At 49.3% G+C, this 16241-nt stretch overlaps 1 protein-coding gene across 6 annotated transcripts in view; it reads left to right on the top strand.

The window, feature by feature from the left end:
• CLIP4 (CAP-Gly domain containing linker protein family member 4) overlaps window positions 1-16241 on the top strand; it is a 168181-nt gene that overhangs the window by 28909 nt on the left and 123031 nt on the right. For 4 of the 6 annotated variants that reach the window (XM_030196123.1, XM_030196125.1, XM_030196124.1 and 1 more), the window contains exon 4: window positions 494-550. The exons of the other annotated variants lie outside the window; for them this stretch is intronic. In XM_030196123.1, coding sequence (XP_030051983.1) covers window positions 494-550 — 57 coding nt within the window. The remainder of the gene's footprint in view (window positions 1-493; window positions 551-16241) is intronic. 6 annotated transcript variants of the gene reach the window in all.

The raw sequence follows: 16241 nt of genomic DNA, 5'->3' as shown, positions 1-16241 counted from the left end.
TGAAGAAGGAACTGTAGGTACTTCTTTATCAGATAATCACACAATAGCAATTATTCTGGACTCGTTTCTAGGGGATGAGTGTACCTCTTATTTGGCCCTTAGGTTTCTGCCCGAGTGACTACCAATGAAAGGAAAAATGCCACAAATGGGAATATGTTATTTATTATAGATATAAAAATAACAGTGTGGCAAAATGCAAATCAAGTTACAAAAATATACTTGTGCACTACAAAATATAGATTATCACCAAGATATATATATATGTATATATATAACATAAAGATATATGATCATACAACTAATATCCTAAGGAGATTATGAGAAATTACACAACTAAAATATCTTGTGCAAATTACACACTTAGCAGCTAGTTATTCTACTGACGCAAATCCTGGGACAAACCAGTCCTTCACAGACAAAAACCATAGACTAACTATACCCTGAACTATAGGTAATAAATCCTGCTTCTCGTGCTCTTCAATCTGTATTGCAGACTTCCAGTGCGGTGAAGAATTTGATTCCTCCGTTGAAACTCCTAGCAGAATTCACTGTGAGTCTGTCTCAGTCCAGGAATAAAATCCAAGGTCTTTACTCTGTATACAGATTACCAGTGCTTTTTTTGTGAACAAAAGGTGCCGGTACTCATTGTGGGCGGTCACCACATATGACTCCACCCCTATTATAGCCACACCCACATTTGCCACACCCCTTATACCAGCCATAGCGCATATAACAGACATCATTGAAAATATTATACTAGTTTAGGAGAAAAAATAACGTGATTTTTTTTTCATTATAAATAATTTCTGTAAGCTGTTACAGCTCCTGTATACCCAGTGCAAAATAAGACAGCAGATGTAAATTCTCAAATTGGACATATTCCAGACACTAAAATTAAAATAAAATGATTTTTCCTACCTTTGTTGTCTGGTGACTTTGTTTTTCTGATCATGCTGGCTCTGTATCTGATTCTGTTGCTATCTGTCCTCTTAACTCAGTTTCCAGGGCTTCCTTTCCATTTATTTCTTTACTTTCCTCCTTTCTTCTTCATTTCTTGCCCTACATCCGTAAGTAAAAGCTGGGTCCTCCGCAGACTTGACTGTCTAGTGGATCTAGCTTCTGCCTATTTTCTACATCCATGTGCAGTTTTTCTACTCTCTTCCTTTTCCCTCATCTCATCTCCTTCCTCACTCTTTCCTCTCCTCCATCCATGTCTAGCATTTCTTCTCTCTCCCTTCCCTCTCCTCCATCCACCCATGTCTAGAAGCCCTCCTCTCCCCTGGCCTCCATCCACCCATGTCCAGCGACCCCCCCTCCCCGTCCCCCCTGCCATCCACCCGCGTCCAGCGACCCTCCTGTTCCCCTGCCATCCACCCATGTCCAGCGATCCTCCTGTCCCCCCTGCCCTCCCCTGCCCTCCCCTGCCATCCACCCATGTCCAGCGGCCCTCCACCCATATCCAGCGACTATCCTCGTTTCCCTGCTCCCCCTCCCTCCAGCCACCCATACCCATCTGAGCCCCCCTCCCCGACCCATTCCCCACCTGCCTACCAGCTCCGTGCCGACGACCCTCTTCTGCCACCCGGCACCGTGATGACCCAGCCTTTAAAAAAAATCAACGAAGCGGCGGAGCGGTGCCTTGCGTCAGTCCCGCATCCGCAATCTTTCCCGGACCCCACTGCCCCTCCCATCCTGTCTTATCCCATCTCTTTCTGCCTCTTTCATCCACCCACCCTGCAGCATAATATTCCTCCCGTTCCACTTTGCTTGCTGTGCGCTAATAAACAAGCATGGCAGAAGCGCGGGACCGTGGCTCTCTGCCTGCCGCTACTGCTTCCTGTGCCGACCTGGAAGTTAACCTCACACAAGAAGCAGTAGCAGCAGGCAGAGAGCCAAGGTCCCGTGCTTCTGTCATGCTTGTTTATTAGCGCACAGCAAGCAAAGTGGATCGGGAGGGATATTATGCTGCAAGGTGGGTGGATGAAAGGGGCGGAAAGAGATGGGATAACTGGAGGGGCAGTGGGATCCGGGAAAGATTGCGGATGCGGGACAGAGGAAGTGCAGGACTCGCCGGGAGGGAGGGGTCGCCAGTGCTGTAGCGGAACTGACCTTGACAGCTTTATTACAAGGAATTCAGTTCACTGGTGTGTTAAGGAAAATCAGGCTCTCTAGCACCACCAACAAGTCTTGAGAGTGGATAGATCTCAGAGTGATCTATCCACTCTCAAATGGAGGTGAGCCACGAGAGTGACATGCACTGTGGAGGTCATGTGGCCTAACAACCACAACATTTGCCAAAATGTGACGTGCTGGCTGTGCTGTACCTGAGTGGCAATGCGAATTAGAGCATTTGCCTGCACCTGAGCAAGTAGACCTGAGCCTGAACCATATCTAGCAGGGCTTCAATGTACTTCAATCATTGTACAGGGAATAGGTTGGATTTTGGGCAGTTGATAACGAACCCTAGTAGCTCCAACTCCCCAAGAGTTCTGTTGATTGAGCACCTTCCTGTGAAATGCTCTTGACCGGGCAGTCTTCTGTTCTTCTCTTTCTGCCCTTCTCTCTTCCTCTTCATTCCAACATTGGCATCTTTCGGGTCAGGTGTGCTTCTGTCCAGAAGAATTCACGGTCATGAAGAGAGGCCCTGTTATTAGCAAAGAAACGCTTATCAGTCACAAGTCGGATGGTAGCAAATTTCCTCTTTATTTACATACTAGTAAAAAGGTCCGTTTCTCAAACAAATGTAACGGGCGCTAGCAAGGTTATCATCTAATGGCGAGTATGGTTGTAAGGGAATTGTTAGGAGAAATGTGCTGTGATGTTAAGGAATAATTGGGAAGGGTGTATAATGAGAAATATGGTCCAGGGGCATGAGATGCGGACTTTTTTTTAAATCTGTGTGTTGTGCTCTGTATGGGGCTGAGCGATGCTCCGACGCCTCTGCTTTGCTGCTAATATGCTGGGGGGGGGGGGAGGGGGGTGTTGGCTGAGAGAGAGAGAGAGAGAGAGTGTGTGTGTGTGTGTGTGTGTGAGAGAGAGAGACAGAAAGAAAGAGTGTGTGTGTGTGAAAGAGAGAGGTTTGTGGATGTCCTCTGTATGGGGCTGAGTGATGCTCCGACTCTCTGCTTTGCTGCTAATATGCTGTTGGGGAGGGGGGGTTGGCTGAGAGAGAGAGAGAGAGTGTGTGTGTGTGTGTCACAGAGAGAGAGAGACAGAGAGAGAGTGTGTGTGTGTGTGAAAGAGAGAGGTTTGCGGGTGTCCTCTGTATGGGGCTGAGTGATGTTCCAACGTCTCTGCTTTGCTGCCAATATGCTGTTGGGGGGGGGGGGTGGGTTGGCGGGTTTGCTAATAGAGAGAGTGTGTGTGTGTATCACAGAGAGAGTGTGTGTGTGTGTGAAAGAGACAGGTTTGCGGGTGTCCTCAGTATGGGGCTGAGTGATGCTCTGTCGTCTCTGCTTTGCTGCTAATATGCTGTTTGTGTGTGTGTGTGTGTGTGGGGGGGGGGGGGGGGGGGGGGGGGGGTTGGCTGAGAGAGAGACAGAGAGTGTGTGTGAGAGAGAGGTTTGCGGGTTTCCTCTGTATTGGGCTGAGTGATGCTCCGATGCCTCAGCTTTGCTGCTAATGTGCTGTTGGGGGAGGTGGAGTTTGGCTGAGAGTGTGTGTGTGTGTATCAGAGAGAGGGTGTATATGTGTGTAAGAGAGATTTGTGATTCTATGGGTTTTAGCAATGCTCCGATGCCTCTGCTGCTAATATGCTGTGTGTGTTTGGGGGGGGGGGGGGGGGGTTGGTTGAGAGAGAGAGAGAGAGTGTGTGCGTGTGTCACAGAGAGAGAGAGAGAGAGAGAGTGTGTGTGTGAAAGAGAGAGGTTTGTGGGTGTATATGGTGCTGAGCGATGCTCCAACACATCTGCTTTGCTGCTTATATGTTTTTTTTTTGGGGGGGGGGCTTTGGCTGAGAGAGAGATTGTGTGTGTGAGAGAGAGACAGAGAGAGAGAGAGTATGTGTGTGTGTGTGAAAGATAGTGGTTTGCAGGTGTCCTCTGTATGGGGCTGAGCAGTGTTCCGACGCCTCTGCTTTGCTGCTAATATGCTGTGTGTGTGTGTGTGTGTGGGGTGCTTGATTGAGAGACAGAGAGAGAGTGTGTGTGTGTGAATGAGAGAGGTTTGTGGGTTTCCTCTGTATGGGACTCCGATGTCTCAGCTTTGCTGCTAATATGCTGTGTGTGTGTATGGGGGGGGGAGGGTTGGCTGAGAGAGAGTGTGTGTGTGTGTGTCAGAGAGAGAGAGTTTGTGTGAGAGAGAGACAGAGAGAGTGTGTGTGTGTGTAAGAGAGAGTTTTGCGCTTCAACTTCGCAGCGCCCTCCCCGCTGCTCTCCCAGCTCAACGGAGCCCACGCTCTTTCCCTATTCACCAACGTGACGTATGCAAGCTCTGCCTGCCAGCCAGCTCATGCGCTCCCCAGCGCCGTCGATCCCACGTGCTGATTGGTGGCTGGCGCTACTCAGGACTGACTTACGAATCATCTTTGCTCTGGAGCGCCTGCGACCCAGTGGGGGGGGGGGTTGCGGGGGCTGCGACTTCGAGGGGGGTTGCGGGGGTGACAACCTCGTGGGAAGGTGGTTTCGTTTGGCTTAGAGAGAGAGGGTTCGTTACAGGCCCCGCCCTCTGACATCATGACGTTTTAACGCGAGGGCGGGGCCTGTTACGAACCCAGGCAGCCACAGAACTTTGGAGGAGCGGCTCCTCGAGAGCAACGTCTCTGCCCTCTCGTCGTTGCACACTTCCCACCTCCCTGCTAGGAGTAGTAACATCTCCTGACGTCAGGCAAGCAGGGTTCTAGTGCGGGCCAGTGACGTCAGGAGAGGTTACGATCCCAGTGAGACACATTCGAACGTTGAAGGAGCAAATTATTATATTAGATATTTCTGGAGCCATTGTCTCTGTGAAGTAAGCTCCTCCACTTTCCCAGGAGATAACTGGAGGTCAGTTAGCAGTAAACAACGTGTCCTTGGATGAAGTTATCACGGGTATGCCAAGCAGTAATTTTCAGGGCACAGGCTGTAGAATCCATATTAGTTGGTAAAAGGTGGTTCAGGCTTAGCAGGCCTCAGACCAGCTAAAGTGAGATAGCAGGAAAATACCCCTAAAACACCTAGGGCAGAAACACTGGACATCTTCCAGTTTTTCAATCCTCCCAAGGAAACTGTCACAGGGCCCATTCACAAAATACTCAATGATGTACAGATAAGAATGTGGGAGAAGCCACTCTCTGTACAACCTATTAATATGAATCTTGACTCAATGTGCAGAGTTGAGAAGGCTCCTGAATTTGAGAAGCTTCTTCACCACTCCATGGTGGTTGAATCTGTCCGCAAAAGGGCCAAGAGTGTTCCCTTAGACAGAGATGCTCAGATATTGGAATACTTTAGAAGGAAAATTCTTTCCAGAATAATACTGTGCTTAATCTAATCTAATCTGCAGTTTATATACCGCACATATCCTAGCAGGATGTTCTAAGTGGTTTACAATTCAAGAACCTGCACAAAAGCAGGAAATGACAAATTAATTAAAAAAAAACCCCCCAACTAATTATAAACATACTCAGTCCAATATATAAAGAATTACAATAATCCAAGTTTGATATTACTAACATCTGGACCAATATAGTAAAATGTGACGTTTGAAAATAAGACTTTATCAACCTCAATTGACGCATACGGAAGAAAGATTTTTTTCCAAACTTGGCTAATCTGGGCTTCAAAAGTCAATAAAGAATCCAGAATAACTCCCAGGACCATAGATCTTTTTAACCACATTTGAAATTATTCCATTAGGCAATACTAAATTGAGATGAATATTCACAAAATTAGAAAACATAACACTTTTGTTCTACAGCCCATTTCTGAATTTTAATCATGGCACAGAAAATTCTATCAGATACTTCATTCAAAGTAGAATTTACAGGAACCAACATTAAAATATCATCAGCATATGGAAATAATTGCTCACCCTCACCCCTAACACTTAGGGTTCTGTTCTCCAAAGAGGAGACTAATTATGTTCTTTCCATATCATCAAGCTGATCAATCCATAGACTGGTGGGTTGTGTCCATCTACCAGCAGGTGGAGATAGAGAGCAAACTTTTGCCTCCCTATATGTGGTCATGTGCTGCCGGAAACTCCCCAGTATGTTCTCTATCTCAGCAGGTGGTGGTCACACACAGCAGCAGCTCTGGCTAGGCCTCCAAGCCTAATCCTTAGGTTTTGTTGAGGCCTGGGGTTGAGGGCTCTTTTGAGCAAGTGCAAACCTGGTGGTGCCAGGTCCCTCCTTTTCTCCCCCCTCCCGCTGGCTCCGTTTAAAAAAAAAAAAAAAATTTTAAACGTCCTTAAAGGCGTTTATTTCGACGTTTATTGAAACGTTCATTGCAGCTACTCACTGGGACACCAGTTCGTTACAGCTCGGAGCGGCAAGCAGGTAATTTTACCTTTTTATAGCGGGCAGGGGGTTCCCCGATTCTTCTCCTCGTGGCATATGGCGTCGGAGGGCGAGGGCGCAAAGGGTCGCTCCCCGGATCGCTTGAGCGCTTCTAGAGGGGATGCGGGGGTCTTACAGCCTGATTCGCCCTTGTTGGGTGACAGTTTCGTGACCGATGAATGTCCCGGTCCTTCCTCCGGCGTGGCGGTTTTTCCCGCCATAAACGCCCATCCCCCGCTCCTCGCCTCCGCCATCTTGGCCGGCCACGCGGCTCGGACGGCTTCTTCGTGGGCCGCCCTTGAGGTTGGAGACATTAATGCCATGAACGCCCTTAATTTGGGCGACGGCACAAAGCGGCTAAAGTTAAGCGCCGTTCTTCCCGCGCGGCTCCTTCGTGGAGTGTCGCGCCGGACGCCATTTTGGATGCGCAGCATGTCTCTCCCCCGCTCTTGCGAGCGCCGGTTGAGGGTGCATCTAGGGCTGTTGCCCGGGCTGCGGAAGTGCACAGTCTGGGGGGTTTCTCCCCCGAGTTTGTTTTGCTGCTGCATCAGGCTTTCCTCATGCAAAACGCTGCCCCTGCTCCCTCTTCTGGTAAAGAGGTTGAGGTTCCCAGAGGTAAACGCCCTCGGGTTGATTTCCAGGCCTTGGAGGACTTTGTCTCCTCCAATGTAGATGAGGGCAGCGTGTCTGAGGTCTCCCAACGGTCCTTTGCGGATTCCTTGGAGGAGACGGATCCCCGCTCGGATGGAGCGGATGACCCCTCTGCAGCGCGGCTTTTTAGCCCAGAGGAGTTGCCCAATCTGTTGTTACAGGCCATGGACACTTTGAAGATTTCCTCTCCGGAGGACGTCTCTCCCTCAGCCCCTGTTGGCTCTGCCATTATGCTGGGGACGAAACGCCCGCCTAGAACCTTCCACGTGCATGATGCCATGCACACCTTAATTTCGGCTCAATGGGATGTCCCAGAAGCGAGCCTTAAAGTGGCTAGGGCTATGTCCCGCCTCTATCCTTTGCCTGAAAGTGAACGTGAGGCCTATCTTTGGCCTACCGTGGATTCTTTAATCACTGCGGTGACTAAGAAGACGGCTTTGCCGGTGGAAGGTGGCACGGCCCTAAAGGACGCCCAGGACAGAAGATTGGAGGCGGCCTTAAGGTCGTCCTTTGAGGCGACTGCTTTAAGTTTGCAGGCCTCGGCTTGCGGTTCCTATGTGGCCAGGGCGTGCCTGGCTATGGTGCAGCGGGCTTCCCCCTCGGATCATTCCTTGAGGGCTGATTGGCCGGCCCTGGAATCGGGCTTAGCCTATTTGGCAGACTTGCTGTATGATGTCTTGAGAGCCTCAGCTAAAGGCATGGCTCAGACAGTCTCTGCGCGGCGGTGGCTTTGGCTGAAACATTGGTCTGCTGACCACGCCTCTAAATCCCGCCTGGCTAGATTGCCTTTTAAAGGCAAGCTGCTGTTTGGGGTCGAGCTGGACAAAATCGTGACCGATCTCGGCACGTCTAAGGGCAAGAAGTTACCAGAGGTCAGGGCTCGGGCTAGTACTCGCCCCGGTACCTCCAGAGGACGGTTTCAAGAAGCCCGTCGGTACCGCCCGGGCAGGTCGGGCTCCTCTGCCCCCTCTTCCTTCAAGAGGAATTTCTCCCCCAAGCAGCATTACTTTCGCAGAGACCGCCGTCCCGGAGGTGCTCCCTCCAGTCCTCCCCCAGGGTCTCGTACCCAATGACGGGGCCTTGGTCCACGCCCCAGTGCAGATGGGAGGACGGCTGTCCTCGTTTATGGGCGAGTGGACCACAATAACTTCAGACGCTTGGGCGCTGGAAGTCATCAGAGACGGCTACAAGCTAGAGTTCTGCCGACCCTTAAAAGACGGGTTTCTATTCTCTCCCTGCAAGTCTCCGGTCAAAGCTGTGGTAGTGCAGCAGACCTTGAACATTCTAATCCGCCTGGGGCGGTCGTTCCGGTGCCAGAAAATCAGCTTGGCAAGGGATGTTACTCCTTTTTCTTTGTGATACCAAAGAAAGGAGGTTCTGTACGGCCTAGCCTCGACTTCAAAGGGGTCAATTGGGCCTTGAAAGTTCGGCACTTTCGAATGGAGACCCTCCGCTTTGTTATAGCGGCAGTGAAGGCAGGAGAGTTCCTGGCATCCTTGGCCATCAAGGTAGCGTACTTGCATATTCCCATCTGGCCTCCTCATCAACGCTTGCAGCGTTTTGCAGTAATGGGCCGACACTTCCAGTTCAGAGCCCTCCCGTTCGGGTTGGCTACTGCTCCGCGGACCTTCTCCAAAGTAATGGTGGTCTTCGCGGCCTTCCTGAGGAAGGAAGGAGTTCAAGTCCATCCTTATCTGGACGACTGGTTGATCCAAGCCCCCTCTTATGCAGAGTGCGGCAAAGCTGTGAACCGGGTGGTTGCTCTTTTGAGCTCCCTGGGATGGATCATCAACTGGGAGTAAAGCCAGCTGCGCCCGACTCAGTCCCTGGAGTATCTGGGAGTTCGATTCGACACCCAAGTGGGCAGAGTGTTCCTGCCAGACAATCGGATTGTCAAGTTTCAGGCTCAGGAGGACTAGTTCCTAGTAGCCTCTCCTATTCGGGCTTGGGACTACGTGCAGCTGTTGGGCTCTATGACGGCCACGATGGAAGTAGTGCCCTGGGCCAGGGCTCATATGAGACCACTACAACAATCTCTACTGCTGCGCTGGACTCCGATATCGGAGGATTAGGCTGTGCGCCTTCCCTTGGTCCCAGCAGTGCGCATGGCGCTGAGCTGGTGGACGCAGACAGACAAGTTGTCTGCAGGAATGCCTCTGGTGACCCCGGAGTGGATTGTCGTCACGACAGACGCCTCTTTGATGGGCTGGGGAGCCCACTGCTTGGAAGGACAGCACAGGGGCTGGTCTCCTGCAGAGGCAAGTGGTCTATCAACCTCCTGGAACTCAGAGCCATTCGGTTGGTGTTGTTGGAGTTCATCCCGGTACTGGTGTTGAAGCCTGTACGGGTCCTGTCGGACAATGCCACGGCTGTGGCCTATGTCAACCGCCAGGGAGGTACCAAGAGCGCCCCTCTAGCCAAGGAGGCTATGAATCTATGCCAGTGGGCGGAAGCGAACCTGGAGCAGCTTTCAGCGGCCCACATTGCCGGAGTCATGAATGTCAAGGCGGACTTTCTCAGTCGCCATACCTTGGAGCCCGGAGAGTGGCAACTATCTGCTCAGGCGTTCTTGGACATCACGAAGCGCTGGGGCCAGCCGAGCCTAGATCTGATGGCGTCATCGGCCACTTGCCAAGTGCCGCGCTTTTGCAGCAGAGGACGGGACCCTCGATCCCTGGGAGTAGATGCTCTTCTCCAACAGTGGCCGACACAAGAGCTCCTCTATGTGTTCCCGCCCTGGCCCAGGTTGGGCAGGGTGCTAGACCGGGTGGCAAAGCATCCCGGCAGGGTAATCCTGGTGGGTCCGGATTGGCCCAGACGTCCCTGGTATGCGGACTTGATCAGGCTCTCAGTCGGCAATCCTCTGCGGCTGCCAGTGGAGCAGGGCCTGTTACATCTGGGTCCCGTGGTGATGGAGGATCCCTCCCCCTTTGGTCTTCCGGCCTGGCTATTGAGCGGCAGCGTCTGAGAAAGAGGGGCTTCTCAGACAAGGTCATCGCCACTATGCTGAGAGCGAGGAAGCGCTCTACTTCTACTGCTTACGCCAGGGTTTGGCGTATCTTTGCAGCGTGGTGTGAAGCAGGCTCACTTTCTCCCTTCACTGCTCCAATTCTTCAGTGTGGGCGTTCCTGCAAGAAGGTCTGGACAAAGGCCTGTCGCTCAGTTCCCTGAAAGTTCAGGTAGCGGCTCTGGCTTGCTTCAGGGGCCGCCTGAAGGGTGCTTTCCTGGCTTAGCAGCCAGATGTGGTGCGCTTTCTCAAGGGAGTTAATCACCTGCGCCCTCCTCTGCACTCAGTGGTGCCTGCATGGAATCTCAACCTGGTGCTAAGAGCATTGCAGAAGCCGCCTTTTGATCCCTTGTCGAGGGCATCTCTGAAAGACCTGATGTTGAAAGCAGTCTTTTTGGTGGCTATCTCTTCAGCCAGAAGAGTTTCCGAGCTCCAGGCACTCTCATGTCGAGAGTTGTTTTCTGCAGTTCACTGAGGCAGGAGTGACTGTTCGCACAGTGCCTCCCGTCCTGCCCAAGATGGTTTTTCGCTTCCATGTGATTCAGCAGCTCTGTCTCCCTTCCTTTCGTAGGGAGGTCTACCCAGAGGAATACTCTGCTCTCAGTTTTCTGGATGTGAGACGAATCATCATCAGATACTTGGAAGTGACCAAGGATTTCCGGAAATCGGATTCTCTGTTTGTCCTGTTTACAGGTCCTCGTAAGGGTCTGCAGGATTCTAAGCCTACAGTGGCAAGATGGGCAAGGAAGCCATTGCAGCGGCTTAGGTGGCCGCGGGGAAGGCCCATACCTTTGCCAGGCATTACCGCTTGACTGTGGCTGCTCGGGCGGAGGCCCGGTTTGGAGCTTCAGTGTTGCGGTCAGGGATTTCTATGTCCCGCCCTGGGTGAGTACTGCTTCGGTACATCCCACCAGTCTATGGATTGATCAGCTTGATGATATGGAAGGTAAAATTATGTATAATCATACCTGATAATTTTCTTTCCATTAATCATAGCTGATCAATCCATAGCCCCTCCCAGATATCTGTACTGTTTTTATTCTGGTTGCATTTCAGGTTCAAGTTTAGCCTTCAGTTACTTCAGGAGGACTTCGTGTTCAAGTTCTTCTTTCACTTGGATTCTTCAAGAGTTGAGACGAGTTTGTGTTACAGTGAGCTGCTGCATTCCTCTCCCCTCCGTTTTACGGGGCTGGATTGAGACTTAAAATTCTGCCGGCACTCCCTCCCGCTTCGTGCGGCTGTAGGGCAGCTTTGTACCCCTCCCGCTTCGGCGGTGTTAGGGTCAGTCAGCTCCTCCCGCGGTTGCGGTTGCAGGATAAGCCAGATCCCCCCGCATCGGCGGGTGTGGTGTCCCTCCCCCGCTCCGCGGGGATGAGCTGGACGGATTCCCCTCCCCCACTTGTGTGGGGATGAGCTGGGTTAATTCCCCTCCCCCGTTTCGGCGGTGGTGAGCTGGGCAGAGTGTCCCTTCGTGGGTGTAATTCTCTAAGTGCTGAGTCCTGCGGATGGAGCTTTGATATCGACATACTGAGGAGTTTCCGGCAGCACATGACCACATATAGGGAGGCAAAAGTTTGCTCTCTATCTCCACCTGCTGGTAGATGGACACAACCCACCAGTCTATGGATTGATCAGCTATGATTAATGGAAAGAAAATTATCAGGTATGATTATACATAATTTTACCTTCTTTCTCTCACCCTCTTACCTGTAGAGTCCCTCAGGATTCCATTCTGTCCCCTCTTCTCTTTAATTTTAAGCCCCCTTGCTACTGTTATTCAGTTGACTGGTATCTCTTGTAATTTCTATATGGATGATATTCTCTTGCTCTTTCCAAGTAATCCTTTTTCTCCTGCTGTCAGGCCTTTACAAGATTACCTAAACTCAGTTTCTAGTTTGCTTGGTGAACATACATTGATTCTAAATAAACAGAAAACGGTAGCTTGTTGGTTCACAGGTGGTCTTCTTAGTTGGAATGCATTTGCCCATGAGTTCATGATTAGGCTGAGCTTAGTTACATTTGTGATTTCTGTCAGGTCGTGTTTATAAGTTATGTATATAGTAACATCATCTGCATCGATGAATGGGTTGAGGCCTTGATTGGATAAGGACTTGGCTAGTGGTGTCATCATTAGTTTGAAGAGGGTCGGTGATAGTGGTGATCCTTGAGGTACTCTGCAGTTGGCTTTCCACGGTGATGATATGTTTGATTTATTTATTTTTATTTATTTGCTACATTTGTACGCCACATTTTCCCACCTATTTGCAGGCTCAATGTGGCTTTGCATTATATTGTAAAAGATATAGTTATGAACAGAGTAAGAGGTTTGTTCTAAATTAACATAATACTATGTAAGAATTAAGGAAGATATGTCTGTGGAATAATTTACATAACACATAATGAAAAAGAAAAAAATATGATAATATGGCTAATATAATCAGTTTAGAGGGATTAGTAGGTGGTTGGTTTAGATATAGAATAATCAAGTTCTAAGGAGGATTCTTATTGTAAGTTTTTTCAAACAAGTGTGTTTTCAGTAATTTCCTGAAGTTTGTTAAGTTACCTGTTATTTTTATAGTGTTTGGTAATTTGTTCCATGCTTTTGTGCAGAGGTATGTGAAGGTAGATGCATGTATTGATTTGTATTTGAATCCTCTTCAATTAGGGTAGTGGAGGTTCAGGAAGGTTCACTTGGTATGTTCTCGTGGTTAGGAAGCCCTTGATCCAGCTTAGTATGTTTTCACCAATGCCGTAGTAGTCTAGGAGTCTAATTAGTATGTTGTGGTTTACCATGTCGAAAGCACTAGACATGTCGAATTGAAGGAGAAGTATATTATTGCCTATTGCTATTTCATGCTTGAATTTGGTCAGGAGAGTAGTGAGTACTGTTTCAGTGCAATGGAGGGGATGAAATCCTGATTGTGATTCATGTAAGATTGAGAATTTGTTTATGTATTCACCGAGTTGTTTGGTTACCATGCTCTCCATCAGTTTGACTACCAGTGGGATAGATGCTACTGGGCGGTAATTGGTGAGTTCACTTGTATTTTTCTTGGTGTCTTTTGGAATTAGGGTGAGTAAGATGTTGCCATTTTCCTTAGGGAAGAGACCTTGTTGGAGTAAGTAGTTTAGGTGGGATCTGAGGTCTGCTGTGAAGCGGTCGGTGGCAGATTTTAATAGGTAACTGGGGCACGTATCCAGTTTGCAATGGGTGTCGGAGAACTTATGAATCGCATGGGTAACTGTTTCGGTGGTGAGGAGAGCGAAGTTTGACCAGATTCGATCTGCTGGGTATTCTCCGGGGGTTGGGTCCAGACCGTCGATGAAGTCATCAATATTTGTATTGTCAAGAGGTAGTGTGTTGCGCAGGTTTCCATTCTCTTTCGAGTTGCCTGGATTGTGTTTTTAGTTTTTTTAGTTTGTCGTTGAACCATGGTATCGTGATATTCTTGTTTGTAGGGGTGCTGTTTCGTCTAGTATGCTTCTACATCGTTTGTCCCAGTTAGTGAGGTAGTGTATAGAGTCCGTTTATGTTGTCCATTCATTATTGTATACTTGTTGCTGGAATGTTTTCGGGCTTATTTGGCCTCTAGTGCTGTAGGTTGTGTGTTCTTGTATATGGCGGGAGCCCTTCTTCCGCCAGTTTAGAGATAGGTTTAGTTTGTAGTGATTGGTCCAAGGTGTTTCTGTCCATGTAGTATCCTTTATTATTATGTTTTGGTGAGATAAGGTCTAGTGTGTGCCCTTTGACTTGGGTTGCTTGCATGTGTGGCCATTTGAGGTCCCATAAATGTAGGAAGTCCTTGCATTCTTATGCGTTGGCAGAGTTTGAGTCTTCTAGGTGAAGGCTGATGTCTCCTAGTATTAGAATGTTTGAGTTGGTTGCACAAGTATTTGAAATGAAGTCCATGAAGGTTGGCTGGCTTTCATTCCAGTTACCTGGTGACCTGTAGAACAAGATGCAGTTCTGGTGATCAAGCAGGGATTTGCTATGGATTCTGATTGAGGCAATTTCAAGTTGGGTTGTTATGGACTCAGTGGTGGTTTTGGTTGTAAAGTGGGATTGATATATTAGTGCTATGCCTCCACCTCTCTTTTCCCTTCTTGTCCAGTGAATAATTTTGTATCCTGGAGGGCATAGGCCAAGGATTGTTGGGTTTTTTTTTATCCTGGACCCAGGTTTCACTGATGAAGATTAGGTCGAGGTTTTCTGATGTGATCCAGTCTGTTATTATAGTTGTTTTGTTTACAATGGATCTGGCGTTGATATAACCCACTTAAATTTTTTGGTATGGGGCTTCTAAGTTTGGTGTTATGTGAATTTTTGTTATTTGTCATTTCTTTGTGAGTGTGTGTTTGGTATGACTTTTCTTTCCGTTCTGTTTGTGTTGTCCACAAGTTGGAATTTTTCCTCTGTTATTGGTGTTGTCATTATGTTGAGTTGTGGCGTATATAGTCAGTCTGTGGTGATTATGAAGTATGGGTATGATGTTATTTTCTTTGAGTGGGATGGTAAATGTTAGGTGCACCATAGATAAGGAGTAGATAGGACTGTTCACTTGTCCTTTAGATTGTAAGCTCTTTGAGCAGGGACTGTCCTTCTATGTTAAATTGTACAGCGCTGCGTAACCCTAGTAGCGCTTTAGAAATGTTAAGTAGTAGTAGTATTTTGATGATATTCATTTTGGGCCAATTTGGTTTAGCTGCTGATGAACCGTGTTCGAGTTGGAGGGGGGATAGTTCTTTGTGAGGGTTCGTTCCTTCGGTTGTCTCCAGCAGTTGATTGCTTTCACTGTGAGGAGTCAGTATCATTGGGTGATCATTGGCACACTAGAGCATTCCTGAATCTCTTGCATTTGTGTCTGAGGAATTATTTTGGTGGATGGATGTTTTTTATTTTTTTTTTACTCACAGTATGGTGTTCAGCGTGATAATTGGAGTTCCAGGGACAATCGGATCCATGAAAAGCACCGAGCCAGTGCTTTAGTCCTGTTGCAGATCCTTTCCAAATGCTCTCAGATGCACAGGCTTGTATCGCTTCCCGAGTGGGCACAAGCTGCCCCCTTTACGGCTGCCTGCATATGTGGCTCGGGACACCGGGTCCTGGTCACTCTCGTCCCCTGCGTCGCTCCAATGGCTGCTCCTATCGCACTGCTACTCCTGCACGAACGGCGCTCCACGCTCAGCGCTGCCTCTCACCTCCACTCTGTCCAGTCGGCGTCCAGTGGTGGAGGCAGCGCCGAGGTCCAGTAATCATGTGTTTTTTAGCAGTGGGAACCGGGAAGATCTGCGATCAGCATCTGGAGACGTTCTGCGGTCTGTCCCTGGAGGAGGTCGTCGGGACGGCTCATCTTGCTGCGTCTCCGTCTGACCCACCGACACACCACCAGAGCGGCCCATGTTCTCCCAGTGAACTCTGGGGGTGCTGTTGGGCACCGGGCGTGGCAATGCGTCGCCAGGCCTCCCGAGCAGATAGGGAGTCTCAGCTTACCGGCGTGGTAATGTGTCCCCAGGCCTCCCGGGCAGAGAGGGAGTCACGGCCTACCCCAGCAACTCTCCGCGACCCGACCTGCAGTACGATCTGCGGCCCTGACCTACGACACAACTCCGATAGGATGGCCATTGGATCCTCAGGTGAGACCGTTGCCCGGCAGTCAGGTCCGGGTGCAGTCGACCTTCGATTCGCTGGTCCGTCTGGGGGTCCGGGGATCGCGCTGCCCGCTTCCAGCCGATTGTTTCGTCCAGTGTCATGGTAGTAGTAGTAGTAACTAGACTGCTCCCTGACTTCTTGGTAGCGGCCATCACAATCTTGTGTAACAAAAAATACAACAACAAAAAAAACCGATCAGGGCATAGACTGTCTGCCCAGCTCCCATTTTGTTTCCCAGTTACTGGCGTCACCACCCAATCTCCGCTAAGATCTACACAGGCTTGGAATGTACAAGTTTCCCCACCTGGCAATTGGTGTTCCAAAGTGTATCTTAGGAAGCAGCTCACAGAGCCATGCACAACATGAATTATTAGAGTTTGTCATAAATTATCCCAAGTATCAGTTGAGCCCGTCTACTCAGTTGAAATTCATAGAAGCTCTGCTAGACATGTTTTGGG

The sequence above is a fragment of the Microcaecilia unicolor genome, chromosome 3 (assembly GCF_901765095.1).
Source record: "Microcaecilia unicolor chromosome 3, aMicUni1.1, whole genome shotgun sequence".
Taxonomy (NCBI): Eukaryota; Metazoa; Chordata; class Amphibia; order Gymnophiona; family Siphonopidae; genus Microcaecilia; species Microcaecilia unicolor.
This window is presented reverse-complemented; position numbering and strand designations above follow the sequence as displayed.